General features: G+C 33.9%; 1 protein-coding gene across 22 annotated transcripts in view; it reads left to right on the forward strand.

Annotated features, from left to right (window-relative positions):
* Positions 1–12,719, forward strand: part of KCNMA1 (potassium calcium-activated channel subfamily M alpha 1) — a 523,932-nt gene that overhangs the window by 338,297 nt on the left and 172,916 nt on the right. For all 22 annotated transcript variants that reach the window (XM_087767664.1, XM_087767663.1, XM_087767665.1 and 19 more), the window contains 4 exons: positions 3,229–3,304; positions 7,417–7,492; positions 9,253–9,423; positions 11,085–11,176. In XM_087767664.1, coding sequence (XP_087623790.1) covers positions 3,229–3,304; positions 7,417–7,492; positions 9,253–9,423; positions 11,085–11,176 — 415 coding nt within the window. The remainder of the gene's footprint in view (positions 1–3,228; positions 3,305–7,416; positions 7,493–9,252; positions 9,424–11,084; positions 11,177–12,719) is intronic.

A 12,719-nucleotide genomic window follows, 5' to 3' on the forward strand; every position in this document is an offset into this window, starting at 1 on the left:
AGCCTTTCAGCCCTATTTGCAAACTGCCTTTCTCGCTATGGTTTATACTAAGAATGCTACTCCCCATCTCTGCTTGTTTCCTCCAGAGCCAAGTTCTCCTTGACTCTGACATCAGTCAATGTCAAAGGGATTTTAAAGCCATCAGTTGGCTAGATCCCCTGATGGGGATTATAAAACTCAGAAGTAAACCGGTAGATTCATTACTAAATCCAGTACCCTAACACTCTACCCCACTGGGGCAGATTGCACTCCTTGTTCATCCCCTGGTCAGGAACAGTGACTGTCAGGGAAAACAAAAGTGTTTTCCTGCAATATTCATTCTGCTGATGAAATTTGTATGAGGTGATGTCTCTACATAGCTGAAAGAGTATTATATTCCAATTAGGTTTTCATAAAAAAGACCTTTAGAGGTCCTTTGAAGCAAATCTGAGAATATAATTTTAATGAGCATTGAAAATACTTGAAATACATAATTTTTGTAGGCTTCAAAGGTGGCTTGTCATGAAGGGTTTTCTTAACCTCTATTTCCTATACATATTGATTTACCAGAGGACTCTTTTGACTAACGTATAATGTATTTTATAATAAATACAAAAATTCAATATTTCTGACTGATGTTTCTACAAAAGCTAATTAAACACATTGCCTATAAAATATGAAGAGGTAGCATCATACAAGATCACAGTAGTTTGTCTATGAAGTTTTCAATATCTCATCCAGAGAATCTGCCTTTCTTAGTGCCTTTTAATAGGGCTTATGCCTTGTTATGTCCTGATACTGTGAACATAGGAAGAGATTCTTATTAAATACTGCTTTCTTGCTAGGATGATGGAACTCACAGATTATTTGCAAGACAGGAAGTACAGAAAATCATGTAAAATGACATGCATATAGGAACCTAATAACACAACTGTTTGGGTCTTGAAAAGAGTATTATACTGGAAAGAATTCATTTGCTATCATGATAAGGAAAAGCATTATTTTCCTTTCATTTTTGTTCTTCATATTTGAACCACACAAAGCAGGTAGTACACTGAGGTTTCTGAAGATCAAAATTTGGTCCTTTCGGTGTAGTAATTCCTTTAGCTATAAAACACAGACCCACAAGTAATGTCCTAGACAAGATACAGAGGTTACAATGTGATTGTAACCTCCTACAATAACAAGCCAGTTCCATTTGTAGCTCAAGTAAACTGTTCAAACAAACTTTCCACTTTTTTTTTTTTTTTCTTTTTATTCTACTCTCTGGAGGGAATTCTTTAAAATATTGTAGACTGTAGCAAATGCAGAACTTAAGCCATAATGATTTTCTTCTTTCACAAAAAATACATTGAAGCCATAGTCTTTTTGTTCCATCATTGGAGTCTCAGCAACTAAAATACATCTTAAGTGTTGCAAGAATTTGGAGATAGAGGTTTTATTGCTAACTTTGATGTTTCTCAGGCTTCTTTTTGAAACATTGCAATGGGTAACTTGGCCATCTTATTAACTTCAGATGCAATGCAAAGCATTTGAAAGGGAGAATTTTTCTCCCACCAGCCATTTTTCAAAATGTTCCTAGGGAGTGGAGTGAGGGAGATAGCTGGATGGTTCCATCCAGAGCTGAGAAAGCTTAGGGTTGCTAGTAAAGGTCCTCTCCATCCCTGTCCAGCCACATCTCTTTGGATAGGAGTGGATAGAACTGTGGGAACTACTGCAAGTGGAGCAGAAGGACATGTGTCTTCACAGTTTCAGCACTATGATCAAAAAAGATTAATCCTCTAATTGCAAATAGATCTGAATTTTATAATTATTAGGCATCATTTTATTGCTTTTTGTCTAGATCCCCAAATTCAGTTTTCAAGTTGTGATTAATCTTCAGATTTCCCCACAGTCAGTAATTAAAAAGAAACTTTTTATCCATGTAATACACAGACAGGAGTGATTTTCTACTTTGTTAAGGCTACTTATAAGCCTTAATAAGGCTACTTATGAGCCTTAACATGAGTAAAAAATTTATTTAACAACTTTCTAAGAATACTGCAGAAATAAAGCCTTGATGTAAACACATCTCACCACATACATCTTTGCTCTTGAGGAGAACTTCTCGACTCCACTGAGATGATGAAGGTTGTGACCAGGTTTATGTTTGCCAGGACCAGTCTTTCCTTAAATTTCTAGAAATAAAAAGTGGTTTATAGCACCGGAAGTGGGTAAAATAAATGCCAGTAAAGAGGAAGTATGAGAGGAAGCTGCCCTGAACCTAAATGTAACAGTCACAATACCATGTTACACAACTTTTATGTAACTCTTGGCTGTACCATCTAATAAAAATTATCCTCAAAGCCTTATTTTAATTTTATAAGCTGTGCATATGTATAATACGCAATCTACTTTTATTCATATGCCAAAGATCTACAGCCAAATTATTTACTGTCAGCATAAGTCTCTCTTATAATTTAAGCCCTTAATCTTCTATAGTATTTTGTTTTGCACACACTCTCTCTGTGTATATCTGTCTGGCTTTGCAGTTGTCTGGGAATTGCTATTCGTGCAACCTGATTTCAACACAAAAATGCTATTTCTTTGTAAAAACAGTTACTTCTTTAATAGTCAAAGTGTAATCTATTCTTATAGTCTTATGGAAAGAATTATAGTAGATTTGTCATTTTTAAGAGAATGTCTCATTCCTCTGTTTTCCTGCTTTTTTTAGAAATTAGGGTGGAGATAGGGAGCATTATTACAATACAATTTTACGTCATTAAGATTGACCAATTTAATCAGGCATATAAACAGTGTACTTTATCCAGGTTATCAGATCTCTTACCCATAATCTCTTTTTTTTTTTCACTAAGTAATGTGGGAGCTTGGAGGACTGAGCAGTTTCAGATCTGCATGTGTCTTTGACAGCCTGGAAGAGAAGGGCATGTACACTAGAACTACCAAAAGAACCTTAGTGAGGTTTTTTCCCCTTAGCTTTCAGCCTGTATGTCTCCTCCCATGGCTTCCTACATAAACTAAGGCTTTCTGGTAGGATATTTCAGCTATTAAGGAAAAACATTTAAAACAATTTGAAAAAGACCTGGTAGGGATCTTGGAACCATTAAATATGGAAGAACATTTCAAAGGTATTTAACATTTTGTATGCTACTTATGTTGATTTTATTGATCGCTATCATTGTAAGTGAAATCTTGTTATAATTTGAATTATTCTTTACCAGAGCTGCTTTTTATTATTCTTTACTGCAGGTTTAAGATTTTTAAGAGCCCTTAGACTGATACAGTTTTCAGAAATCTTGCAGTTTCTGAATATCCTTAAAACAAGGTAAGACCTTTTCTTACATACTAAGTTAATTGCATTGGTGACAGAACATAATTGGCTTGTTTGTGGTCCTAGTAATATATGATTTTCTTTTCTGGAAAAAAACACTTGTTATCTGTTCTCTAAAGATTTTTCTGCTAATGAATGACTTATCAGTGCCAGCATCTTTTGCTATGTGATCACTAGAAGATTTTATTTGATGTGTTGTTGCATTTGAAATATCTGAGCAAGACTGAGTGCTGATAAATTAAAAGCAGAATGAATTACAGAGCTCTGCACTAATTAAATATTGCTTCTTTCCAAATAATCAGTCCATATTCTGCTGCCTTGGAAAAACAGAAATCACAATTCATTCAACAGAATATAGCTAAAAAGTACTTTGAGAAATAATCATTGTGGCTCTATTTCATTTTTTTTGGACTGAGCATCCTTCTTCACATCAAAAACAAATTAAAAATTAGTTTTACACTCAGCTATCTTTATATTGTGTTCATTGTCATTAGCATTTCTTTCAAAGAATATTTAAAATATTTCAAGTAACCTTCTGGCTTTCACTGATTCTTCAAGCTGTTGATACATGAGAGTTGTGCAGAAGCAGCACAACTTTGAACAAAAGATCACTTTGAAGGAAAAAAAAAAGGAACCTTCCCATGCCTCGTAGTTGAAGACACATTACTTTTCATCATTCCCTAAAATGCCCTAGCTGAAGTATTGAATCCAGCTTCCAATAATTACTGTAAACTCAGTTCCATTATAAAATCCTACGCTCTCTCCACCAGTTGATGATGCATGTGTGAAGGCTTTATATGCAAGTAACTCTGTTTACTTGCTATGTTAATTAGTAGTGATGGGGAAATAGGTCCTTGAGATTTGTACATAGTCATGGTAAATGGCTGTTTCTTCAACCCTTAACCTTGAAACTATTCTCTTTGCTGTAAAACTTCACACTGTTTGTCTTTAGCTGTGTGACTGTAAGGAATCCAGTTCTTGTCAAATAAAGAAATCAAAGAATGTGCAGTGAAGATGTGGTCTAGTAGCTTAGAATGCTACCAGTATGGTAAAAGAGAGTAATTTGTGCAGGAGCTCAGCATTTAACACACAGAACAACCTCACCAAAAGAAATGGCAGTCAATGGAAAAGCCCCATAAATTCAAAGCATTTTGGATAAAGGCTAAAAGCCCCTTCAGGAGTGGTGGATTTGTAAACTTCCAGATCCATAAATGAAGGGATACTGCATTAATCACATTCAGTCTATTTAGAGCTGGCTTATCCAAGACTGAGCTGTTCATTTAAATAGCATTTCTCTGGTGCAAAATTTACTCTTAGATTAGATATCATCATCTCTGTGATTATTTATATAAATGTCCAAATATCTGTAAAACTCAAATGTTGAATATTAGAAAGCCTGTAAAGCAGAGCTTCCTTATATGACTGTTTCAACTAGAGGCATTTCAGTGTGCTTGGCATTAATAACAAGTAGCTACTGACAAGATGAGAAACTGATAGGGTATAAAGGGCACTGGTGTGTTTTTAATATCTGGTGCAATTAGAGAAGAAATTCTGTCCTTCTTTTCCTCTTTCCCCTAGTAATGAAAAAGGTTTGCTCTGATCTATAAATTAAAATTACTCCTGGAATTAGTGACTGAGATATGAGGATTAAAGGAACATGTATTATTTACACAATGGGCAGAAGGGCCATTCCAAACACTGAAATCGGAAGGAAGAAGCTAAACAATACAAAAATAGAGGCAGTGAGAAGACTAGCAAACTAGTGTGGGAGTGTTAGATAGTTATTAGAATATCTGAAAAATTATTAATTATATTTGAAAAGAACCAGTAAGACAAAGCAAAATTTACTGTGGTGTATTAAAACACTGTACTCTGCCAAGGATCTATTTACTTCCCTAATTTGAAATTAAATGTATTTTACTCAATATTTTTTGTTCCTGTGTTTTATGAAATAGAATGAATTGTGTGCTGTTCAGTTGAAAATTTCTCCTCTTCACTTTTTTTCTAATATTTTTCAACAAAACTACAGAGGCTTAGACAGGGCTCACAGTAAGGGATTTTGCACAGATGTTGGAAAGAGCTTAAAGAGCAGGAAAATGTTTGTGACTAATCCTTCATCTATATTTAGACTCTGACAGAAACACAGGAGTATTTCATAGAGGAGAGATAAGGTACTATTTTTAATAAATCTGCAAAAATAAAATGTACCAAATAAGTAATGTAAATAGTTATTTTTGATGACTGCTGTCATTTACTTGTGTTTGGTAATATGTGGAGACCAACTGACACATTATTGTATCAGGAACCACTCCTGTTCTAAGTTCAGGTGAAGGATGATATTTAGCCTTTTATAATGGAGCTTTGCATCAGCATAATTTCTGTCATTTTGTTTAATCTAGGAACCTGTTGTTTAGGGTTCTGTGCTATGACTGAATTTTATCACCAACAAAATATGAACCTTAATCAACCATACCTTAAGAAAGAGAGAAATAGGGGATATGTGTTGATGTAGGTTAACGCTAATTAATTGCAGAACTGCTGGTATATTATCTTATTTTTGAATATTTTTGTATTTCTTTCCTAGTACCCACAGTTGCCCACTTCACTAACTGTAACTCTTAAAAATATTTTTAATGGAGCTGGTCTGATTAATTTTCCAGGTTCATATCTCAACTTTGTTAGAAAATAATGCATTTTTATTGTCCTTAAAGTAGTTATAAACAGAAATATTAATTAATTCTGCTGCGAAGCTACTACTACTACTAACACTGATAGTGAATTTTTCCTGATTTTTATTCTTTTGGAATGTATTGCTTTAGGAATAATAGTGATTTTTCTGAGGCATCGTTATTTCTTAGAAATCTTTTCAAAAACAAAGGAGAGCTATTTCCAATACAGATCCATGAATGAGTAAGATTTTTTAGACATAGTAATACATGGACTTCTATTCCTAGTGTATTTGTTGAATATCCTTCTTAGCTTTTGAAATCATAGTGATTTTTGTAAGAAAGGGAGTGAGCTTTACTTACATTTCTTCGATAAACTTTTAAGAATGGTATTTTCCTGCTGAACTGAGTGAGGTCCTTGCTTCAAAATAACTTGTTTTGAAAGTTTTTGGGTTGTTTTTTTTTTTTGAAAGTCTAGTCTTCTAACAATCTTTGGTTTTTTTGTTGTTTTTGTTTTTGGTTTTTTTTTTTACTTTTTTAAAAATGTGAATGTGAAATACTCTAGCTCCATATGAATTTCCACAAAGAAGTCCATAGGAGTTCATGCAAGCAGAATAATATGAAAATTCCTTAGGACTTTACACAGGAAGTGTGAAATACTGAAGTTACTTAATTTGGGAATCATAATTTTTTTCACAAAAGCAGCATGACATTTACAGATTGGCTGGAATAGTTCATTTATTGTTCGCTATAACTGTAGGGAAATAGTCTTGCCCTGTGGTCATGTATGCAGGTGTTAACATGTGGTGAGTAGGCAACAAAAACATCCTCTTGCTGTTAATTTTTAAAGCCACCACAGGTCTCGGGTCAAAAGCACAATGAATACAGAAGAAGCATACAAGCTAACGAAAAATGAAATAATTCAAAAAACATCAGTCAATTGTACGTATAAATGCTGTGTGCAGCAGCTAACGTAAACTGGCATTGCTCAGTTTAATTCATTGGACCTGCATGGATGTATTCCAGGGTAGCAGAATATTTACATGTAAATAATTGCTGAGGTATATAACAATGAAAAATGAGAAGGTGAGTGTACCGAGACGTGATCAAATTATTTGTGAAAACGCATTATTTATTTTTATTTGTTTGATTATGAGTACAGATGTAGCTAAGGTTTCCATTTGTCTTTCTGCTCTTGGATGCATTGGAATTTTTCTTTCAAGTGATCTAAATTATGCAAATGTGAAGTCTGCAAAGACAAAATAATACATATTTTGCATCGGCTTTTGATTAAGTCTTTTAGGGAGCCTGCATCTCTTCAGAAATCTTCATCAGACTCTTTCAGTCTAAAGTATGCAGTTGTATACAGGTACATATTAAAAATGTGTGATAAATTCCAGTCTAAGTTCCTATTTGTTGCTGGGTTTTGTTTGTTTTCAGTAATTCCATCAAGCTAGTGAATCTGTGCTCTATATTTATCAGCACGTGGCTGACAGCAGCTGGGTTCATACATTTGGTAAGTATATTTGAAAATACTTCATTGACTTTTTCTCATGGATCGTCTGCTCTCTGAGCTACTTTATTACCTGAAATTGCCTTGCTCTGGATAATCCCTTAACACATCTGTGGAGTACAACAAAAAAAGACATTACAGCTTCCTGAATTTTAGGCTTCTACTCAAAGCTAATTCTGAATAGTAAGTAATACATCATTAACCTCAGCAATAAAATAAGAGACTTGAACTGATGCAACTTCTTGAATGATTACAGTTTACCAGTAGGTGGCAATGTTTCCTAAATAACTACGTGAATGCTTCCTGGAAGGGGTTGGCAGAGCCGAAATGATACTGAGGTCCTGGGAAATCAATGGTTGTGCCAGAAGAAAGCAGTTCTGTATTTCCACGAGAAGTAATGGGATTGCTAACATTCCGAGTTTTAGAGATTCTTTCCTTCTCTTTTGTTTTTAAATTTCAAATTTTTTTGGTATAGCTTTCAATCACTGATAACAGTTTTTTGTAATAGATTTTTATTCAGCATTTAACAATACCTGAAAAATGTAAGATAGATAGTATAGAAGTACATATGAGTTCATGAATGTGAATATGCATATATATGATAGGTATATATCAATTGTGTATTTTAAAGATTTTAAACTAATAGCTTTTACTGATTTGCTTGGTAAATATAATTAAATATAGCTAAGTGTTTGTCCTTTAAGTAGATTTTATGATCAACTTAGAATCAGGAAAATGTCAAGGTTCTAGTAGTAATAGATTCAGGAATTCAGGAAGCGTTTTGGACTAATATTGTAATTTAATGATATCGATGTTAGTCCAGAGCAATTGAATTGACTTCACTTGAATTACCTTGAGCTGTATTCAGCTATATAAGATTAAACTCAGAATGTTTATCTTCTTGTTCTACTAGATAGTCATTTAATTCTCACTCTCATAAAGATGCACTGGAATTTTGAATGTTTTCATTTATTATATACTTCCCATTCACAGATTACCACATTTTTACACTCCTCTGGGCAAATATAGCATTTTTATCATAGAAACATTAGCTTTTTCTATTTTTGAACAACAACAAAAAAAAGCTCTTTTTAAAATTACATGAGAAGGGAGGGAATGCTATGTCCTAGGGCTTGGATTTTGTGGTGGTTTTGTTTTTGTTTTTGTTTTTTCTTTTCAGCATAAATTTCTCTATTCTACTGTAGGGATCCTCAAACTTCAAACTTTTTACTGTGGAACAAATTTTAGAGGGCATGCTACTTTCCCACTGCTAAATTTATAACTTTGTCACATACAGTAGCTGGCTTCTAGGAAAAGTAATAGTGTATCTGTAAACTTAACATGTTACTAAAGCATGCCTACATAATGCTTTAAAACAAAAACATGAAGAAATATAATTGCATTACAATTAAGATTCACTCTGAAAAAGTTCTGAAGAAATTGCTATGAAATGAACTTACCTAGCTGCATTAATAAGTTATATTATTTAGTGGTGAATGGAAAAGATATTTTCCATAAATAATATGAGTGACAAGGCTATTCATATTGGCAAAAGAACTGTAATGCTATAATTGGGACAGGGTTAGGTTCTGTATTTCTTCAAAATAAATCACAGGAAAGGATTCAGAGTTTATATTGTATGCCAAATGTTATATTTATATATGTATATATATACACACACACGTGTGCACACACATATATCAGTAGAGCCACTTTGTGGTACAACTCTATTAATTCATTATATGTTTTCTTATACACTTTAGGTGGAGAACTCAGGGGATCCATGGGAAAATTTCCAAAATAATCAACCGCTAACATATTGGGAATGTGTTTATTTACTGATGGTTACAATGTCCACTGTTGGCTATGGAGATGTTTATGCAAAAACAACCCTTGGTCGCCTTTTCATGGTCTTCTTCATCCTTGGGGGATTGGTAAAAACTCTTTTTTATTATTGTTATTATTCCAGCTAACTTGATACTTGATCCTGTATATCTCAATGCTGTAATTAAAGAAACAGTAATATCTGGTTTATTGAATTAAAATTAATTATAAAACTTTTAAATATGTTTAATACACCCCATTTTTTTCTATAGATAAATATTTTGGCAGAGCTTGTTAAATTAGTCCCGTTCAGTAGAGTCAGAATTTTTCTAATCCATTTAAATGAGTAGTGCATGTGAATACATGAAGTGCCTTAATATTTCAACTTGTAATGTTATTTGTAGTCCTTTACTTTTTAGTGACTGACTGTAGTGCATTTTTTTGAGGCTGCTATTGATACTTAAAGGCACTTTGCGGTTTCAGAAGTCCTACCCACCCTTCTGTGTTCCTTCCCAGAATTCCAACAAACACTGTGGCTTTGGACTGCCTTAAAGAGCAGCTTGCCTGATCCAGATGATGGCAAACCACATTCTCTTTAATTTCAAACATCCTTTCATGTCATGTAGCACAATTTTAACTCTCAATTTATCACGTGGCCATAACCAGTATCCTTTTATATCAGCAAAGTCTTGTGTTCTTTGTCCTGTATGTACATAGCACCAAAGTTAGTAATTGTCTTATGTCAACTTTTCTATTACTTATCAGTGTTAATAATATTATAGGACCTGTTTCAATGTTATTCTCTAAACCAGCAAGGTTTATTTTAATATTTACACTGTGCAAGGTAAGTGCTGTATGGATGACTCACAATATATATTGTGCACATACGTACATACATATGTATATTGTTACTTTACTCTCATATATTGATTTCACATATACATATATCTTACAGAGGTGATATGTATATAACTAATGTTATGAATGCCATATATGAGACACATACAGATACATATATATGAGTATATATATGAGCATAAATATATGCATTCCCATCTATGTTCATTGACATATGAAGACAAAGACCATGTCAACTGGCAGTAGCTCTTCGAAGTATCCAGCCACAAGGAAGATGTTTGTTGGACAAAACATGGCAGAGTAATTTTTATTTTCTCCTTAAAACCTTTTTTCTCTCATGTATTATTCTAATCCTTTTAAAAACATAAACTTTTGGAGAAGTTATTTTAGGGGCGGGGGGTGACCTTTTTGTTTCTTGATGGGGGAATAACCCCTGATTCCATCTTGGTTTTGTCATTTTTTGAATCCTAATCATGGGGGAAAAAAGTCTGTCTTTTAAAATAGAAATGTAACAGTAATGCTAATAGTTGTTTTTGTTTTTTGCAGTGGAGCTTGGATAGGTTTTTTCCCCCTTCCCTCTTCAGGAAGAATTAGACATACCTGTATTTTTATGATTAGATACCAGTTTGAATTAATTTTGTTCTTGTTTTATGTGCCTATTTTTCTTCTTTTGACCATTTTCTTAGTTTATAAGGTGTGCACCTTCTCCAAGACCAACTTTTACATTGACCCCTCTTGTTTTGTTTGATAAGAACTTTTACATTTTTTAAATTTTCTTCTTAAACAACTTCATAGATCTAATTCTTTTGCATTTTCAGATCTTAAAGATATATATCTTCTGAAAATATTCATCATCCCCCTTTCTTTGGCCTCTCTTTTTAGTCTTTTCTTCTGTCTCCTATCTTCTTCTTAGGCCATGTTTGCCAGCTACGTCCCTGAAATCATAGAGTTAATAGGAAACCGCAAGAAATATGGTGGTTCCTATAGTGCGGTTAGTGGAAGAAAGTAAGTATCCCAAGAGGCTCTGCTGCCTCTGCTGCAGTAGAACACTCTCTGCATGCCATTTTCTTTTTTTTTTTTTGTGTTTTTGTTTCATGCATGTAGGCAATGTTTGCTCGCTACGTGCCAGAAATTGCTGCTCTCATCCTTAATCGGAAGAAATACGGCGGGACTTTTAACTCAACCCGAGGCAGAAAGTAAGTCAAAAAAGACCAGGTGTGGTTGTGTGACTTTAAAGAGCCCCTGAAGGTGGTAATAGCTGACTCACAGCTTATAAGGCTGTATTCCTTGATATCAGATGTTACCACTGGAGAGTTGTCACACTATAATTAGAGACCTGGGCTATGCTATGGTACAAGTCACAACATTCTGTCCCTACTTCAAGAGAACCTCGATACCACTAAGACTACAGTGACTTATCTTGTAAAAAACGCTGCTGTTGCATATGCAGTTAGCTCCTGGAACAAGGTTGACTTGTCACTTCACAGTTTTGAGCAACAGATTATCATGTGGGCATCTCTTTACTAAGTGACAAGGATAATTCACATGATTTTCAAACAACTCAGTTCTTTAGAAAACTTGGGTTTACTGGAGTGCAAAATATGGGATTTATGTTGATTGGGTTATTCCATTAGACTGGCTATGTCAGAAGTCTGATAGTGCTGTTTCTCATTGTTCAAACAGCAGATTCGGATCTCATGCAGCTCCTATTGACTTCATATGAATATTGCAAACACTCGTGATTTTAGGATCTATGACCAAGGATTTTAAAGTGATTCTCTTCCACTCACCATATAAAACCTATTCTAAGAAGAGGAAGTACTAGCCTTAGTATCAATATAGTATGGAAAAAAACCAAATCCGTAAAACATTCTATTTTTACCTGCTAGCAAATTTTATTGGATCACATTAGCTTATTACATTTCTATTGAAAGACTGCTTGTTTTCTTGACCAAGTTAAAACCAGCTCTTTTTGGCATTCCCAGCATCTAGACCTGCTGGGATATAGCCTTTAATGAACTAGATGTACTTGGCGATGTAGTAGTTTATCCTCTATATCACTTTTAGTGTTGCCATCTTTTGTTTCATTACATATCATTGTGATATTCACTGGTAGAGATATATTTGCCCTAAAAGACTAGTCATATAGAATCCTTTCCATATAACATAAAGAAGGTACTGCAAGCGATGCATCTAATTCATTGTCCCTCTCCTTACTTTAAGAAGACATGTTTTTTACTTTATTCCTTTCACATCATCACCCATGCATCATTTTATAAATGTTGATTATGGTTTTATCAAGTTGTTTCTCCTCTCTGTGGAGCAGAAAGACTGTAAATGTCCCACAGAGCTAATTCTAGAATACTATTTTACCTCACTGGGTAGATAAAGTTTTTTCTTTAGTTATAGCTTATACTATTGTGTGTTCAATAATATTCAAGCAATTAGATGACACAATTGAAAACTTCAATACTTTAATTTTTTGAGACACCCTCAAATGTCTAGGTTTTTTTACTGTAAACACTAATGTTGGTAACTTGTATCATAA

Source organism: Nipponia nippon, unplaced genomic scaffold (assembly GCF_047370975.1).
Source record: "Nipponia nippon isolate SJK-2023a ecotype South Korea unplaced genomic scaffold, ASM4737097v1 scaffold_3, whole genome shotgun sequence".
NCBI lineage: Eukaryota > Metazoa > Chordata > Aves > Pelecaniformes > Threskiornithidae > Nipponia > Nipponia nippon.